Below are 19,844 nucleotides of genomic sequence, written 5' to 3' on the forward strand. Positions count from 1 at the left end.
AGGGTCTTTGTCCTGCTGAAAGATGAACCGTTGCCCCAGTCTTAGGTCAAGAGCGCTTTGGAGCAGGTTTTCTTCCTGGATGTCTCTGTACATTGCTGCATTTATCTTTCCCTCTATCCTGATTAGACTCCCAGTTCCTGCCACTGAATAACATCCCCACAGCATGATGCTGCCACCACCATGCTTCACTGTAGGGATGGTATTGGCCTGGTGATAAGCAGTGCCTGGTTTCGTCCAAACATGACGCCTGGCATTCACAACGAAGAGTTCCATCTTTGTCTCATCAGACCAGAGAATTTTGTTTCTCATGGTCTGAGAGTCCTTCATGTGCATTTTGGCAAACTCCAGGTGGGCTGCCATGTGCTTTTTACTAAGAAGTGACTTCCGTCTGGCCACTCATTGGTGGATTGCTGCAGAGATGGTTGTACTTCTGGAAGATTCTCCTCTCTCCACAGAAGAATGCTGTAGCTCTGACAGAGTGACTATCGGGTTCTTGGTCACGCCCCAACTAGGGCCCTTCTCCCCCGATTGCTCAGTCGGCTGGCCAGCTCTAGGAAGAGTCCTGGTGGTTCTGAACTTCTTCCATTTACAGATGATGGAAGCCACTGTGCTCATTGGGACCTTCAAAGCAACAGATATTTTTCTGTACCCTTCCCCAGATTTGATCTTCGAGACAATCCTGTCTCGGAGGTCTACAGACAATTCCTTTAACTTCATGCTTGGTTTGTGCTCAGACATGCACTGTCAAGTGTGGGACCTTATGTAGACTGAATTTACCACAGGTGGACTCCAATTAAGCTGTAGGAACATCTCAAGGATGATCAGTGGAGACAGGATGCACCTGAGCTCAATTTTGAGCTTCATGGCAAAGGCTGTGAATACTTGTGTACATGTGATTTCTTAGTTTTTTATTTTTAATAAATTTGTAAAAATCACAAAAAAACAGTTATTGCAGAATCTAAGGGGTAAATTTACTAAGCTTGTGTTTGCCTGAGATGGCAAACACAGGTTTTTTTTTCAATCTCGGAAATTTACCAAACACCTAACACAGTAGTGTTAGGTCAAATAGAACTACAAAACACGGGAGGACAGGGATATACGATCAAATACACCATCGAGAAAACCTGGGTGGATTTCATATAGACTTCAGTGAAACTCTGAAATTTACCAAGAATCGTTTCTGCAAACACACACGTGAATAGTGCAAACTTGGATCAAAATGCACGTTTCAAATAGACGTCCCCCTGAGCAGCGTGTTTAGAGAAGCCTGCACAGATCAGTGAGATCCGTGCAGTGCTTCGCTGTGTAAAAGTTAAAAAAAGAGATAAAAATAAATAATAATAATAATAAAACTGTATTGGATCCCCCCTCCTAAGCATAACCAGCGCCGGCCTCTTTGAGCCATTCTTGGTTCTAAAAATATAGGGGGTAAAAAGAGTGAGGTCCCCTGTATTTAAAGGACCAGCACTGGGCTCTGGTTCCAAAAATACAGGGGGAAAAGTCCCCATAAACGTCTATGGGTGGGAACCTGCTGTTTGGGGTACATCACAAGGCTAATTTAGGTCAATCACAAGACTGACCTCAATTAACCTTGCAGTTTAACGTAAACCACCGGTTCTTACCCATAGACTTCTATGGGTACCCCTTGAAGAAGTCTGAAGGACGAAATGTGTTGGTCTTTCCCCCAGTGACCTCCTACTACTTCAGTTAAGCTCTTTTATATCTTGATTTTAATATTGTACTTTTATTCAGATTAGCTGCATTTTTTAAACTTTTTATCCTGATATTTAACATAGACTCTGTATAACACTAATAAAAACCCTTTGTTAAATTTTTAGCTTGATTACCATATCTTCTATTTAGATTTGTAAGTTATCATCCCCATCTAGATAGACACCATTGGTCGCTTGAACCCTTATCCCCAATCACCACATACTTTCTGACAGTAACTAACCAATTCTGTGTACATATTTAAGGGACAGCTGACGCCCACGAAACTGGGAGTGTCATTTTAATTCAAATTATGGGGGAGATGTATGAAAAATGTCCTAACGGACGTTATGTACTTGAGGCCGTATCACCACATTATCATGATGATACGACTGGAAGTGCCGCCACAATGTATTATTTGAGTGCCTGCCAATGTGGGAGGGTGTTATGTCACCTGTAGCATGATATGCCTTCTCCCACATCGGCAATGCTGTTATCGGCACTGCAGTCTGTGCACATGCGCCCTTCTCCCCTGCTTCCAGCTGGCGTCGCTAGCGACCTCCGGGCCATGCGCCACCGGCGGTGTGAGGAAGTGTTTGTCCGATACAATAAAGTTTTATTGTGTCAATTACAATAAAAAATAAAAAAACATCCATGAATGCTGTATCCACACTTTGCTGGCCGGGGGAGGTGTTCCAGATCTGTGGCCATAGGAGGTGTCTCTCATTGCGACCAGCGGGGAAGCGGTAAGCGGCGGGGGCGCATGACCGACATTGCACATGGCATAAACACGCCGTTCTTACATTACAGACTTCCGGAAAAAGCAGGCTTAGCGTGCGCTGCGGCTGATTAAAACCACAGCGCACTTTCATACATCTCCCCCTACATTAGTACTAAAGACTGGTAGATATACTCTCACAAGTGGTGCTGCATTCTTCTGTTTTCCCAAATAATGTCATATGTTTATGCGAAAGTGACTGCCACCCTTGGCAATGCAGGGTATAAGAGTAATATCCTGTGTGGAATCCATTCCCTGATTTTTATTATGTTAGTCCTAAATCATTAGGTATGTTGTACCTTCTGTAATAAATGCTGAGCTATTAAGCTGCTGGTCTACCTGCACCATTATCATTGAGTGTTACAATGATAGGATCTTCATCTTCTGATTCAATAACAGCTGTCACATGAGCTCCCAATATGACAGTAAATCCTTGTTTAAGCTCTGCAAATAAAATCACTGGATGTGGAGAATGGACTGTGTGATTGAACTTGTCAGCAGTGACAACCAGAGCTGGTATGGTTTTAGATGATGATCTTGAGGCCACTAAAATGCCAAGAGCTTGCAGTTTGTGTATTGAGTTTGTTATCTTATACGTCCAAGTTCCACCCTGAATTAGATAAATATAAATAGCTTTAAAATTATTGTCATCATCAACATTAAAGATCAAAGCTTGTTTAATCTAAAACAGCCATATACTGTGCAACCACAATATACGCATTATGCAATTTCTTATAAAAGTACACTAAAATGCACAGTAAATAAAATTAAAACAAAACAAAAAAGAAATATAAAATATCACTCTCACAAATATCACTGTTTTATGATTGCACTTGTATAATCTTCAGAATATAAACTAAAGGTTGTGAAATGTTACCTGAGCAGTTCCTGGAACTTTCAGATGAGAGACATGTGAGACGTGATCATGTTCAAACTCTTTATTTGTGTAATTGTATCCTGTGGGATCCTGAATAATAATATTAGGAGGCTCAGGGGCCTGCCAGGTAATAATAAAAGATGTATCATTCCCCACAGTGCTGTCTATAAATACAGAGCCAGATAAGTGACATGAAACTTGGATGAGCTTCAAAACACTGGTTATCTAAAAGCAAAAGAAATGTAATTAGTAGATACAGTAGATAGGAGTTGTATTGACGACTGTAGTATGAGTAACCGACGGCCGGGATCCCGGGGGCCAGCATACCGTTTCCAGGATTCCGTCCGCCAGCATACCGACACCTGGGCGAGCGCTAATGAGCCCCTTGCGGTTACGGTGTTCTCCCTCCAGAGGGGTCATGGACCGCCAAGAGGGAGAATATGTGTCGGCATGCTGGCGGTTGGGATCCCGGCGCCGGTATGCTGGTCGCCGGGATCCTGGCCGGCGGCATACTAAAGACCACCCGGATTGACATACTGTAACAGCTTTATCCTGTTTACACTTTTTTTCATTAAATATAGATTTTTGGGATTGAAAAAAAATGAAGAATTCTTATGTATTAAATGAATGAGAACACATTATATAATGAACTAATAAAAATGGTGTTTAAGATAGAATAAATTATATATTTTTTCCTGCAATAATCTCACCTTTATAAATGGGTCAACAGTAATTCCATGTATTGGGGTTATTTGAGTAAAAGCTCCAATTAAATTGTCTGATTCCATACTATCCGAGGCAAAGAACGTTGTTCCACCTTATACACAACAGAAATACAACAGACATCACTGTATTGTATAGTCAGAATCTGATGCATGATGTAGTCCAACCAGGGGAGTTTTAAGAGAGGAAGGGACCTGCGTGCATCCTCCGTCGCGGGCTCCCTCCTCTCCGGCAGCAATTAGACTCTGGCATAAAGCCAGAGTCTACTGCGCATGCGCAGGACTCCGGGAACATGGCGTCTGCACCTTGTTCCCAGGGACATCTCCAGTGTGCATATGCAAATCACTCGGAAATGGCTGAGGTGGCCATTTTCCGAGTGATTTGTGCCCGTACTGGAGGGCCACATCGCGGGACTCCAGAGGGGTAAGTATAATATATGGGTGCAGTGTGGGACCCCCTGACCCAGAGGCCCGTGTGCATCGCACACACACTGCACCCATTATTGAAATGCCTATGAGTCCAACAAATTATTGCCATTTGTTGGACATTTGTTTTCTCTTCTTATACAGTACATAAGTCTAAACATAAGCTTCTATAACCAAATAAACATAAACGTCTATAACCATATAAAGTGACACTCTGCACACAAAGTATATCCCTGAGCAAATAGAGAACTGTCTTAGCCTACCTCACAAGATGACCATGTCTATAACAGGATGGTTTCATATAAACTATGTTTCCTTTCATTGAAGAACGCAATTAAATATGCCCTCTCTTCCAGCTGAATAAAAGTATGACTACCACGTTTTTCTCACACGTTGCTTAACGTAGTAACACAGTAAAAAAAAAACTAAATAATTACAGGTTTTTGACCTTCTAAAGGTGTCACCCTTAACTATTCCTCTCTCCCTTGACATTGCATCATATGAGTTAGATTTAAGCAAAAAAAAATATATATTTCTCATCACAGCAATGACAAATGATTGTTTGCCGGAATGTATGAACAACTACTGTACATGCAGAGACATTGGCTCCAAAGGGAGCCCACCCTTGCGATGTGTTAGAAGTGAGTGATTGCTAATGTGATTACTTCACTTCTTCTTCAGGACCTCACGGCACTGTCTGCTGACCATGCATGTATGCTTGGCAATTCCTAGGGAGGTATCCCACAGATCCCTCTTCCAGTAAATGCTAAAGGCGTAGCCCATAGGCTACAATGGCTAACACCATCTAAAGAGCTAGGTAAATTCGGCTGCGGTCCCCTGTATATACATTTGAGAGATACTTAATATTTGTGGGTAACCTCTTACCCTGATAACGGGCAATATCCCGCAATTATAAATTGATAAATAGGCCCCATAGGGGAAGATTATCAAACCTCTTTTGAAGGTTTGATGCATAATTCCCAATATTTCAAGTTGGTTGACAAAGTCTCAGATAGACACGTGCACACCTTGTTGATTGTTAATTGATGTGAATTAAGACTTTGTCTAATCATAATGTAGCACGTCTACTTCTGTCTAACATCTTGATAAAGAATGGACTATGGCAGTGGTTCTCAAACTGTGTGCCGTGGCACCCTGGGGTGCCTCGGGGCAGTTGCTGGGGAGCCTTGGATTGATGGTCCAGGACCAATTCAAATTATTTACGATCAATATAATAGGCAAATCAGTGCTGGTGGCTGCCAATCATTAAATATGTGGACAAACAGAAGCAAATATTGTCCCTCTCACACAATAGAATTAAGGATGACATATAATCACAATTTACTTAATTTAAAATTTCTTTCTAAATTTCCCAATAACAAACTTTTGGCATGAGGTACAGTGAAAATTCTGATACTCAAAGTCGCCGTGATTCAAAAACATTTTGTAACCACTGGTCTAGGGGCCTAATTCAGACCTGATCGCAGCAGCAAAATCTTTCTCTAACGAACAAAAGCATGTGCACTGCAGGGGGGGGGGGCAGATATAAAATGTGCAGAGAAATTTAGATTTAAGTGGGTAATTTTGTTTCTGCGCAGAGTAAATACTGGCTGCTTTATTTTTACACTGCAATTTAGATTTCTATTTAAACACACCCCACCCAACTCTAACTCTCTTTGCACATGTTATATTTGCCCCACCTGCAGTGCACATGGTTTTGCCCATTGGAAAACAATTTTGCTTCTGCGATCAGATCTGAATTAGGCCCTAGGTCTTAAATATTGCACTATGGAGAATCTGCATTGAGAGAATGTTTAAGCGCACTTTTGCGTTTTATACTTGAATTCTTCTAATCCTGGTTGGGCCCACCGTAACTGCCTCACAATGTAATAAGTGTAAGTGATGACTATAGTTTGGACTGTATTCTGTTAGCTTAGACTGTTAAGGAGTATTAAATAATTTCCAAAAACATAAATTAAACTGTAAAGTGCATAAATCCTTCATATAATTTTTTATGACAACGAACCTTACAGAGAGTATTCATTACATGACAAGATTGTACTATACAATATGAATGGGAATGAGTAGACATTTCTAACAAATACGGAAAATAATAATAATAAGGCACAAAAGAAGTGTCTTTCTTTGTAAAAATGGGGATGATTCAACAAATATCAAACAGAAATAAAAGCACAGTTTCACTAGATATAGGCAGCACAACTACTTATGGTTTGTGGCAGGGAGGTTGAAACCATCCCTTACTGTACAAACAATAAGCCAACTGTGTAAATACTGAGGTATCATTCAAACATTGGGCAGCACTGGCATCAGGGGGAGAAAGGGGCTGTTACCAGCTTTGGATAGGCAACAAATATGCTGGTCATTGGTGGTATATGCAACACTACCCATTCGGAATCGATGCTGGGATCTGTCAGGATATTGTGGGGTGACTATGTAGTTTTGCAAGAAAATACATACAAAAATGGCAACTAATTTCTAAAGCAATAACCGCTGTGTATTTCATGTGTGCCAGTTTACTTACTGTGTGTGCCAGTTTCCTTGCTGTGTGTGCCAGTTTTCTTGCTATGTGTGCCAGTTCTTTGCTATATGTGCCAGATTCCTTACTATGTGTGCCAGTTTTCTTGCTATGTGTGCCAGTTCTTTGCTATATGTGCCAGTTTCCTTAATATGTGTGCCAGTTTACTTGCTATGTGTGCCAGTTTACTTGCTATGTGTATGCCAGTTTCCTCAGACTGGCACTTTAGACTGCCAAATTTTATAGCACTACTTTAAGAATATTGAATGTTATAATGTCAGGAAGTATTCTGGAAAATAAGCTGATGTGTTATTATGAGTCCTATATTGGCTGTTACAGTACTGTAGTATTATGTTGCTTGTTGTGATAATCAGGGGTGGGTTGGCCATAGGGCTCACCAGGAAGATTCCTGGTAGGTCGACGTTTCTGTAGGGCCTGTTTTGTGTGTTGTCATGTGGTCCTACCCCCACAGGCAGCCTACTGCACTCAGGGCCCGATTCAGAACTGATCGCTGCTGTGTGTTTTTGCATAGTGGGTGATTATTGATTGACTGCGTAGGCGTATGCACTGCGCACGTGCATCGCCAAACAGCGACAGGATGGTGCGAAAATTTCGATCACATGGCTGTTCGCAAGGTGATTGACAGGAAGAGGACGTTTGTGGATGGTAACTGGCCGTTTTCTGAGCGTCAGAAAAAACGCAGGCGTGCCCAAACGTTTTCAGGGTGGGTGTGTGGCACAGTATAGAAACATCATTCGATGGTGAGTGTGATGCGAACAGATTTGCAGCTGTCCGCCGACTGAGGGACATTTTCGTACAGCGTACAAATGCGATCGCACACTTGCACTGAGCGAATTTACACTCCCCTTGTGCGGCGACTATCGGAACTCAGGACAGAACAATTATACCCCTTTTACACTCGCACTCCCGGGATGCATTCCCGGGACTGACCCCTTTCACACTGCACTAAGACCTGGGATCGACCCGGGACAGCCCCATTTACACTGATCCCGGGATATCCCTGCAAATGCATAAGTATGTCATTAGAAATGGCTTTGGGCTCAGAAAAGATGACATCATCTTTTCTGAGCCCAAGAAAGCTCCAATCCGAGTCCTTTTAACAGTCCCGGGATAGTGAATCCCGGGACGGACCCTTTCACACTACACAGCTTCCCGGGACGGTCCCGGGACCAACCCTGGTCGAGACCTGGGTTGAAATCCCGGGATGCTCGACCCGGGAAATTGTCCCTGTACCCTTTCACGCTGTCAAAAATCCCGGGATGATGCGCGTTCACGTGCAAAATCCCGGGATTTTCATGCGAGTGTAAAAGGGGTATTAGCAGCACAGTGATCAGGTCTGAATTACCCCCTCAGTACACTGCATTGTCCCCGTTCATTCTGCTATTCCATCTCTGCAGTACAGCAACTCTGCCAACCAGTGAAGCTGCCATGGCTACCTCTTGTGCTGCCCATGTCGGGCCACTTCTACAATATTTCACAGGGCCACTTTTAGTTAACAATCTGCCCCTGGTGATAAATCCCCATTCTAGTCTCATATTTATTTGCACCATTTATAAATTGGTATTGAGTAGCTCTACTATCCCTAATAGAACTGGTATAGTACAATTTTGTTTATCCATACACACACCTGTAAATTCTGCTAACTGTTCCAGTTCAGGATCAGCATTGGACCCCATAGCTATTGTGTGAATAACAGTGCCACTCCCAGTCACTTCTGATAAACACTTATATATATTTCTGTCACTCCCGCTGACTGCCAAGATGATTTCAGAACCTTCTGTATGGCCATCAAGCTCTTTGATCACCTGTAATAATAAAAGCTTTGCTTAATGCCTCAACATACTTATCAATTGAATTTGTTTATTTTATTATTGTGTACCTGCTACATATTATGATTTTAAGTAGAAAAGACTTGCTTATCTCCTATACATTATAAAAATAATCATGTGCATGTGTTATTATTAATATCATGATGAAATGTAAATAATAAGTATATCACTTTATGTATTCTGTTTAAGACCTTCATTATTCAAGAAATCATTCTTACTCCCCAACAAAGAATATACGGTGTCTCATTCATTAGTTCAGCGGTAACAGAAGAATTTATGGTAGCCTTAGATGGAAAAAAAAACACTTTATACTCACTTCAGTTTTATTTTAACACTAGTGAGAATACATCTCAAATGCAGGTGCATTTTACTAGCATTTTATAGATCACTGTAGATTTTACAATGAATTCAGATATAGTAACTGCAAACAAATTTAATAAATAGAATTCCAAAAATAGCAGCAGCAACAGAACACAATAAAATTAAAATTACCAGTGGGTATGGCAATGCTATAAGCAATGGTTGCTAGCATCATACCAATTTCCATGCGTTAAATTGACGTAAAACACAATAAATAAAATACCAGTTGGCAGTTGCCTGAAGTGGGTGATAAATAAACATGAAATGGCACTATAGCAAAGGAGACGTGTGTTCTACAAAATGCTTCCTTCTTAAATTAACTTTAAACCAGGGTTTCCCAGTTGGGTGCAAAAACAGAGCGAGCATTACTTGTGAGCCTTCATTCTAGGTGAAACATTGGAAAATAAAAATCATTAAAAGAAAACATGACATTTTTAAAGTTTTTACCATCTAAACCAGGGGTGGCCAACCAGTCAGAGGCAAAGAGCCAGAAAAGATCTGTAGTCAAGGACAAGAGGCAGTATCATGCGCACACCGAAGGCGCGCGCAAAAATGGGGCATGGCCTAGTATTCACAAAGCCACGCCCCATTTTTGTGCGCACACCTTTCAGTATGATGTTTGTAGGAGTATGATATGGGTGCCTCCACAGTGCCAGAAACATATGTCCCCACAGTGCCAGATACACATATGTCCCCACAGTGCCAGATACATATATGCCCCCAGTGTCAGATACACATGTCCCCACAGTTCCAGATACATATGCCCCACAGTACCAGATACATATATGCCCCACAGTGCCAGATACATATATGCCCTACAGTGCCAGATACATATATGCCCCACAGTGCCAGATACATATATGCCCCACAGTGCCAAATACACATATGCCCCACAGTGCCAAGTACACAGATGCCCCACAGTGCCAGATACACATATGCCCGATAGTGCCAAATACATATATGCCTCAAAGTGCCAGATACATATATGCTCACAGTGCCAGATATGCCCCCAGTGCCAGATACACATGCCCCCACAGTGCCAGCTATGCCCCCAGTGCCAGATATTCATGTCCCCTTCAGTGCCTCACAGTGTCTCTCTTCAATTAGGCGCCGGTCCGTGAGCCAATAAAAGCTTGTGGTCCGGCAGCCTTAGCTGCCGGTCCGCAAGCTCTGATTGGCTCACAGATCGACGCTGAATTGAAGAGTGACACTGCCGCCGCAGACAAGTGTATGTGCCGGGCAGCGGTGGCCAGGAGCAGGGACTTCCGCTTAGGTGACAGGCGGCTTGTGTTCCGCGGACCTGAACTTCCGGCCTGGTGGTGCGCGAAGTGCATTTTACCAACGGGAGTTACCCGCAGTGTGACGCACGGCGGGACCGGCCTCCGGGACAGCGGCACGGGAAAGCGGGTGATGGTGGTGACTGGTGACTTGTGAGTATAAACAGTGCTCTCAGGTGATGCATAGCTTATAATGTACGCAGACACTTTTCTCATTTCGCACTATGGCACTTTAGCCGGTTGTTCCCCTGAAGAAGGATTATTACCGAAAACGGCTGTTTGGTAGTATACCAGTGGCTATCAACTGCTTCTATATGATGAGTATATGCTGAGCCCAGTGCTTAATGTTTGTTTGTTTGTTACATGGAGTAAAAACTGCTTGAAATTCAACAGTGTGCTGGTTCTGTCCTTACCATAGCCCTGGAGTTGCGGGATGGATATGTGATGATATATCATTTGTGCTTTAACCGGACACCTGCATTTTTAACAGTTGAAAGCGTCAGTGCGGCTTCCCAGGACTTTGTTCTGTGATTATATATACTAGAGATGAGCGGGTTCGGATTCTCGGAAACCGAACCCCCCCGAACTTCACCCTTTTTACACGGGTCCGAGGCAGGTTCGAACCTTCCCGCCTTGCTCGGCTAACCCGAGCGCGCCCGAACGTCATCATCCCGCTGTCGGATTCTCGCGAGATTCGGATTCTATATAAGCAGCCGCGCGTCGCCGCCATTTTCACTCGTGCATTGGAGATGATAGGGAGAGGACGTGGCTGGCGTCCTCTCCTTTTATTGTTGAACTTGATTGCTTTATTGCTTAATTGTGGGGAGGACTGGGGAGCAGCTGTTAGGAGGAGTACAGTGCAGAGTTTTGCTGATAAGTGACCACCAGTTTTTATCCGTTCTCTGCCTGAAAAAAATGCTCCAAACCATATCTGTGCTCAGTGTGCTGCATAATATATCTGTGCTCACACTGCTTAATTGTGGGGACTGGGGAGCAGCTGTATTATATAGCAAGAGTACAGTGCAGAGTTTTGCTGACAGTGACCACCAGTATACGTTGTCTGCCTGAAAAACACTCCATATCTGTGCTCAGTGTACTGCTTTATTGTGGGGACTGGGGACCACCAGTATAATTAATATTATATAGGAGGAGTACAGTGCAGAGTTTTGCTGACCAGGGACCACCAGTATACTATATATAGCAGTACGGTAGGCCACTGCTGTACCTACCTCTGTGTCATCATTCATTAAGTATACTATCCATCTACATTCTATACCTGTGGTGCATTTTAGTTTTGCAGTTTGCTGACACAGTGACCACCAGTATACTATATATAGCAGTAAGGTAGGCCACTGCTGTACCTACCTCTGTGTCGTCATTCATTAAGTAAACTATCCATCTACATTCTATACTTGTGGTGCGCCTCTTTTTTTCTTTGCATCATGTGCTGTTTGCAGTGCCACTCCTAGATGGGCCAGGTGTTTGTGTCGGCCACTTGTGTCACTTAGCTTAGTCACACAGCGTCCTTGGTGCGCCTCTTTTTTTCTTTGCATCATGTGCTGTTTGGGGACTATTTTTTTGAAGTGCCATCCTGCCTGACACTGCAGTGCCACTCCTAGATGGGCCAGGTGTTTGTGTCGGCCACTTGTGTCGCTTAGCTTAGCCATCCAGCGACCTCGGTGCAAATTGTAGGACTAAAAATAATATTGTGAGGTGTGAGGTGTTCAGAATAGACTGGAAATGAGTGGAAATTATGGTAATTGAAGTTAGTAATACTATGGGATCAAAATGACCCCCAAATTCTATGATTTAAGCTGTTTTTTAGGGTTTTTTGAAAAAAACACCCGAATCCAAAACACACCCGAATCCGACAAAAAATTTTCGCTGAGGTTTTGCCAAAACGTATCCGAATCCAAAACACGGCCGCGGAACCGAATCCAAAACCAAAACCCGAAAAATGTCCGGTGCACATCACTAATATATACTATATATATATACATACAGTATATATATATATATATATATATATATACAAAAAAGCAGAATGACAGCACTCAGTAAAAATCAAATTAAACTGACATGGTGGTGCAGGGTCCTGGAAATTGATACAGACACTCACTTTTGCAAAAGAAAAGAAAAAAAGACCAGCACTCACGTTTTGATGATGAAAAGAAAAAAAGGGGTTTATTCCTTACAGAAAAAACATCTGGACAGCAGGCTGCCCCAGACGAAAACCACGGAGAGTTGAAACGGCCGTCGGGCTGTAGTACTAGGATCATGTCCAGATGTTTTTTCTGTAAGGAATAAACCCCTTTTTTTCTTTTCATCATCAAAACGTGAGTGCTGGTCTTTTTTTCTTTTCTTTTGCAAAAGTGAGTGTCTGTATATATATATATATATATATATATATATATATATACTCTCCTCGAAAATGCGGCACTCTGATTCACTTAGGAATGAAGACGGACGTGTACTCCAATAAACTGTCAACATTTCAATATTTATTCATATTGTCATCAGGATCCTAATGACAATATGAATAAATATTGAAACGTTGACAGTTTATTGGAGCCCACGTCCGTCTTAATTCCTAAGTGAACCAGAGTGCCGCATTTTCAAGGAGTGCATAGTGACTTTATGAAGGCACCAGTGTAGGTGAAGTTTTGTTAAGGGGAGTGCCAGACCTAAGCGAATTTTATATATATATATAAAGCCGGATTAACAATGGGATGGATGGAGCTGCAGCTCCAGGACCCCCATTGAAAATAGGCCCACAGGAGTGACAATGTTGACAGGAATACGTTTTTCTGGTCAGAGACTGCCATCGGTCTCCTTTCTCCCATGCCCGGCCTCCTCCGGCTCGAGCAGTGAGTACTCTCACCTGAGATCCAAGCAGGCAGTGTGGTGGCTGCCCCTCCCCTTCAGTCTCTCCTTCACTCTGGGTCCTGATCCAAGCTCCGCCCCCAGACTACACAGGGAACTGCTGCTGCATGAAGCCTGGTAAGTTTAATAGCTTCTTGATTAGTAGCATTGATTAGTGTGTGTATACTGTGTATGTAGTGTATTTGTGGTGTGTAGAAAAAAAGATTACCTCTGGCTTATATGTGCACCCAAATACTAACATAAAATGTGTATATCAGATGATGTAAAAAGATACATGTACTCCCCTGGTTTAATGAAGTTCTTTTGATGTTCCTCTTGTCTCTAGGCGATGTTTACCATAAAAGAGAACACAAAAACACAAAGATCCTCATGTAATACTATTGGGTAAATTTGCATATTCAAATAAAATTGTATCACCCCACTGATAGTGATTTATGAGTTATATCTGGGTTTTAACCCCTAAATCCAACCACTCACAATAGTGAATAGAGAAAATAGCTTATCATTTATCCTTCATCAATAAAGATGCCGTCACCATGAATAATTTCAGGGGATGCCCCCTTCAATGAGAAACTCACAAGTTACAACTCGCATGCAGACATATACTCAATCTCATAGTTCCGTCACAAATGAAGAGATCGGGGGATGCCCCCTTCAACAAGACACTCACAAACTGAACCTTGTGTATAATACAGGATAGGTGGGTCTTTTGCTCTTCCTTATCGTTGTTTTAATCCACATTCATCTCTTAGGATAAATCCTCAAAATAAAGTGAAATAATATACCGGTTTTGGACAGTATAAAAACACTTTACAATTCTTAAAAAAACTCTAGGGAGCGTACCCAGATTGGAGATCGCCCAGGGATTAGATAATAAGTATGTAAAACAGGGCCCCATTTTGTCAATCCCAGAGTCCTCTCCTCGCCGGATAACGTTGCTTCCGTGTCACAGGCACCCCCACCTATGCGTTTCAATCCTCTAGGGATCTTTGTCAAGGTGTATGGGGTAGCCTGTGTCATGTGCAATATATACCCAGTATAATTAATGATATAATTCAGATGTGTACAATTAGCAATATCACCCCTCTCTCTGTATACCAGAGAAAGGTATTCCTTTAGTCAATTACAGTTTATTAAGAAAAACATGGTCCGGGCCGTGAACCGGCTATCATCCCTTCCAAATATGGCCTCTGGCCTGCTTCCGTCCTTTTCCGATATGGCGTACGCCCCACTTCCGCCGGAAGTGCGTCCCGCGGTCTCCTTCCTCTTCTACTATAATCCTCCAGGCTTTGTCCAATATGACGTCCGCCACACTTCCACAGGAAGTGCGTCCTGCGATCTCCTTTCTCCTCTACTATGATCCTCCAATCTTTGTTCAGTTCAGCATGTGTGTTCCTGGATCCATTTTCTACTGTGGGAACTTCCTGTTCAGTGTTACCATGGCAACCCCCACGATGAATACCTATGGGAATATCTTTAGGACATCCATATAGAAAGGGAAAAAATACATATATGTAACCTTTGTTGAATCCTAATAAAATATTAACAAGCACCTTTTAATCTCTATATGTTAAAATGACAACTCATGATTAATAACTAATACATGAATAAAACGGGGCTATATAATACATATTGTTTAAAAAAAAGTTGTATATATCCTCATTATAAAACAGTTCATATGTATAAAATTATTTAAAAAAATATGAAATATAATAAAAAAAATTAAAGTCTCTTGCTTAACCCTTATTATAAAAACGATTGTAACTCAAAGTCACTATTGAGACCTGAAGGCAACAAAGTATATAAGTCATTTAAATTTTTGCAAGAATACTTAAAATATCTTTTGATCTCTCCGTGGCTTTGATTAATTTCAAACCATAAACGTTTTTCACCTCATGTAGGGAGCATTTATGTTTCTCCTTAAAATGACTCGATAATGCATGGGTGTCAAGGCTTTTTTTGATATTCCTACAGTGTTCAGCTATTCGTACCTTTAAAGGTCTTGTCGGACGGCCAATGTAAAATTTATCGCATTTACATTCCACTTCGTAAATCACATTGGCCGTATTGCAAGTTATGAATTCCTCTACTTTATGTTCAAATCCATTAATAACAATTTTGTCTACTTTGGAGGTGGTTAGTCCATTAATATTTCTGCAGCTAATGCAGGAACTGCACCTATAGAAACCCTTCGATCTGTTATAGCTGATTCGTTCCTCTTTTTTTGGATGCATGCTTCTCACTAACTGACTCTTAATATTTTTTGCTTTCCTATATATATATATATATATATAGCACAACTTGATGGGCGGCACTCCAATGGATTTAGAAAGAAAACATACAGCTCACCAAGCTTGTTTAGATCAACGTTTCAGGTGCCTTTATTTGCAACTTTCGTCAAGTTGTGCTGTTTGCTGGGCTTTGTAGTGCCACGGGAGGGCACCCGGGTATTTACTCTCTGCTGTAGGAGTGCCGGTCACATGTTTTTATATATATATATATATATATATATATATATATCAGGTAGCAAATTCCCGAAAGGAAGGAATTTCACAAGGTGGAATAGGGGAGAGAGAAGTTATCAAACCCATCAAACTTATTCACAACAAAATTGGAGAACAAACATAAATTCTAACCATAAAAGGCAATATGGGGAGAGGAGGTATGGTGAATTAAATCCAGTTACAGTCCAAAAAGATATGAGATTTTAAGGGATAGAGATCGCCCCCAAACCCCGGCTTTGTCCTTAAGAAGGGAAGTACCCCGACGTCCTTTTTTTAGAGAGAGGCAGAAATGCTTGGCTACCCAGATAGTCTATAAGACCAAAAGAGGCAAAAGGGGGGGAGTTAAAACCCATCAGAAAAGAATTAGGAAACATAAAGAGAAAGCCACTGAGGTTGCTAATAAGGAAACTGAAGGAGAGATAATCAGATCAGAATATGTGAAAACAATTTTTTTTTATTTAAGTACACACCTGCTCAGTCAGCATGAGAGATCAGTGTTGGAAAAAGGATTAAAGTATGCACCCTCGGCAAAAATGGATGACTTTGACTTCTATATTGATTTGCAGAAGTATATGAGGAAATTGACTGTTAAAAAATTCTTCTTGAATAAAGTAGATAAGTGGGAAACGGTCTTAATGGAGGAGGGGTCCACCACCCCATTTAGACCAAAGTCACTTTTTTTCCCCTCTCATGTCAAAGGGAGTTTTTTTTAGAAACTTTCTCAGCACAGGTATTGGAAGAGATAAAGGAAATTAGTGGGAAAAAAATTAAGTTTAATTTAACAGCGAAAGAAAGAATAGCTTTGAAAGAGTTAAAAAAGAATGACACCGTTATCATAAAACCTGCAGATAAGGGAGAGGGCAATGTGCTTATGGATGTGGTAAAATATGAGCAGGAAGTAATGAGACAGTAAAATGATATGACCGGTTTATAGAAAAATAAAGAAGGATCCTACAGACACTTTTCAATTACAACTTAGAACGATTATAGATATGTATCGTTCAAATGGCACTATAACTGAGAAGGAAGCCAAATTCATTATTATCTAAAAATCCCAGATTCCGGTAATATACATTTTACCCAAGGTTCATAAGGACCCTATATGCCCACCCGGAAGACCGATAGTATCCAGAGTGGACTCTATAACCGCCAATCTGTCCCAGCTAATTAATTATGACCTTCAACCTTTGGTACTTACGAATAGGTCCCATTTGAAGGGCACAAGAGACGTCCTAAATTTACTCAATTCTACCAGATGGGAAGAAGGATATTTCTTAGTGAGTGCAGACATTAGTTCACTTTATACTATTATTTCACATACACGTGGAATTGAGGCGATAAAAAAACTTTTTGTCCAGATCAAAAATAGATCAGACTTAACAAGAAATCCATTAATATTTCTGCAGCCAATGCAAGAACTGCACCTATAGAAACCCTTTGATCTGTTATAGCTGATTCGTTCCTCTTTTTTTGGATGCATGCTTCTCACTAACTGATTCTTAATATTTTTGGCTTTCCTATATATATGTATAGGTCTATCAGGTAGCAAAATCCCTATTACTGGATCCCTTTGTAGGATACACCAATTTTTTCTAAAAATTTTCTCTATATCCTTATGCTGTGAGTTGAAATTAGTGATAAATGCCCATTGGAATTTGTCCTCCTCCCTTTTATTTTCTTTATACTGTAACAGATCCTTTCTGTCCGTCCTTTGTGCTGACAATGCTAAATTCCTTGTCGTATAAACAACCCTTATGAAGCTAAGAACACTGTACGCTGTTTATTTAAGAAATACCGTAATGATACGCTATTTGCGTAACGATCGCTCAGCCGTAGGCGAGACGCTCAAGCGTCACGTTCGCTCACGGCCCAGTGATCACAGGACACGTTATTGGTTATGTCTAGGGGAAAGATTCGCTGTAACGTAGCGTACGCTAGAGACCACGAGGAGGTCACCAGCGATGCAGACGCTCACAACACTATACCTTTATGTTAAACCTTATACCGATGAAATACACTGAATACCTTAATGTGAGTACAGGGTGTAAGTGCAACCTTGTGGAACCTGACTATCTACAAAGCTGCATGAGCGTCACCGACGCTCAAATGAACACTTAACACTATAGTAAATACACAGATACTGGTTTAGGTTTCCAAGGCCTATTAACTGTATTATATCTAGAATACTTGTAAAAGGGGATAACAGTACATATGATACACTACAATATAACAGAGACTTCCTAACCACAGAACTAAACAATAAATACAAAAAGACAATACTACACTGACCTAAATGCAATACGATACAATACTATAATACTATAAGGTATTTAAGAGAAAAAAAGGAGAGAGGGAGATAGAGAGAGAGAGAGAGAGAGAGAGAGAGAGAGAGAGAGAGATTGGCTCGCAGAAAGACAATGATTATGGAGAGAACTTACGCACAAAGGGTATGATCGCCAGCGCCTCGATATCCAGCTCCCGATTATCAGCAGATAACCGTTGATGAGAGAGTGAGAGCTGGATGTGGTCGGCCTGCCTATTTATGCTCCACACACAATGCAATCTCCTGGTCCTACAATCCCATTGTCCATTGGCCGAAGGAATTCGGCCCTGCATCATAACAAAAGGTCATAGGGTGATTCATACAGGTGGGCTGTGACGATTTCCAACAGCTCAGGTGGGTGGGAAACTGGGTTTCCCGCCGCATACCTGAGTATGTGCAAATCATAGAAATGGACATAAACTTCTTATGTCCATAACTATTCGCACGAGCGATTAATACGCTCCAAACCAACACCGGAATATTGCTAATCAAATACTCTTCCGATGGGTACCAAACACTGCTGTATGATTCCTGTTAAACCCTTCGTACGATGCAAAGAGGGATTCCTCAGCTCTGGGACATTATACTTTAACCAAACTTACAGAAACTATCAAAGGGATCATGATCTATAAACTACATTAATTGTGAACATTTGTAACTAATGAGTCGCACGCTACGATCACATAAACTCTACCGTAAATGCGCATACTGCGCGTGCGAGTGCACGCTATTGCGGGTATGCGCTTCCACGGGAGAGCGTACGCATGCGCAGCACGGACCAGTGTGCGGTGCAAATATGGCAACGTGCATTGAGACATTTTTCTGACTTTGACAGTCCACCCTTTGGCAGTCAATAATAACTGCCACAAAATATTTAAGGAGAAAAATGTAAGTCAGGGGTTAATTGATTTCCATGGTGGGGAAAGGAAGAAGAATGGAGTAGGTGTGAAGAGGGTATGACCTAGTGAGAAAGTAGAAGCATGTGTGTATGAGTCCATGTTTGGAGGGTCATGTATCATCGTGCCGTACGTGTGGTAAATCAAGCTTCGAGGTATTGCGAAGTATACATTTGAATTCCTTCTTATCCTGTGGTACAGGTCTGTGGATGGGCTGTCAAACTCTACCGAGCTCATTTCGGCTGTGGTTGTAACACAATGGGGATGCACATTTTAGTTGATGATACATGAATTGGGGGGGGTATGTGGTTGCTGCTATCTGTGCCTGTATTCCCTATCGACTATGTGTGTTATTACCTGAGGGTTGCAGAGATGAAGATAAAGAACACTTACGAAAAATGCAATGATATTCTATGTCAGGTTAATGTACGTTCGTCGATTGGGGTCTTGATTGGTGTCGGTTGATTGGAGTCTTCTTCTTTGTGCTTTTGCTCATAAATCGTGAGTAAAGCATACAACGTCCATGGATTTACAAAAAAATGTTGGGCTAGCGTGATTTTAAAGTTCCTAGGGAAACTGGGGTACCCATGGCATTGTCCATCAAAATCTTGTTTATCAGGTCGTCTGCTCTTCTTCTTTCCATCTTTCCGTTGTCGGCCCCTTGGCTCATCAAATCCTTCGTCTACGTGGGTCTTTGTACCT

General features: G+C 41.6%; 1 protein-coding gene across 1 annotated transcript in view; it reads right to left on the reverse strand.

Annotated features, from left to right (window-relative positions):
- Window positions 1-19,844, reverse strand: part of LOC134958769 (calcium-activated chloride channel regulator 1-like) — a 171,792-nt gene that overhangs the window by 13,147 nt on the left and 138,801 nt on the right. Inside the window, exons 9-12 of the mRNA XM_063941505.1 lie at window positions 8,698-8,875; window positions 4,076-4,182; window positions 3,366-3,590; window positions 2,828-3,098 (exon numbers count right to left, since the gene is read on the reverse strand). Of these exons, the coding sequence (XP_063797575.1) occupies window positions 2,828-3,098; window positions 3,366-3,590; window positions 4,076-4,182; window positions 8,698-8,875 (781 nt within the window). The remainder of the gene's footprint in view (window positions 1-2,827; window positions 3,099-3,365; window positions 3,591-4,075; window positions 4,183-8,697; window positions 8,876-19,844) is intronic.

This window comes from Pseudophryne corroboree, chromosome 9, assembly GCF_028390025.1.
Source record: "Pseudophryne corroboree isolate aPseCor3 chromosome 9, aPseCor3.hap2, whole genome shotgun sequence".
Lineage (NCBI taxonomy): Eukaryota > Metazoa > Chordata > Amphibia > Anura > Myobatrachidae > Pseudophryne > Pseudophryne corroboree.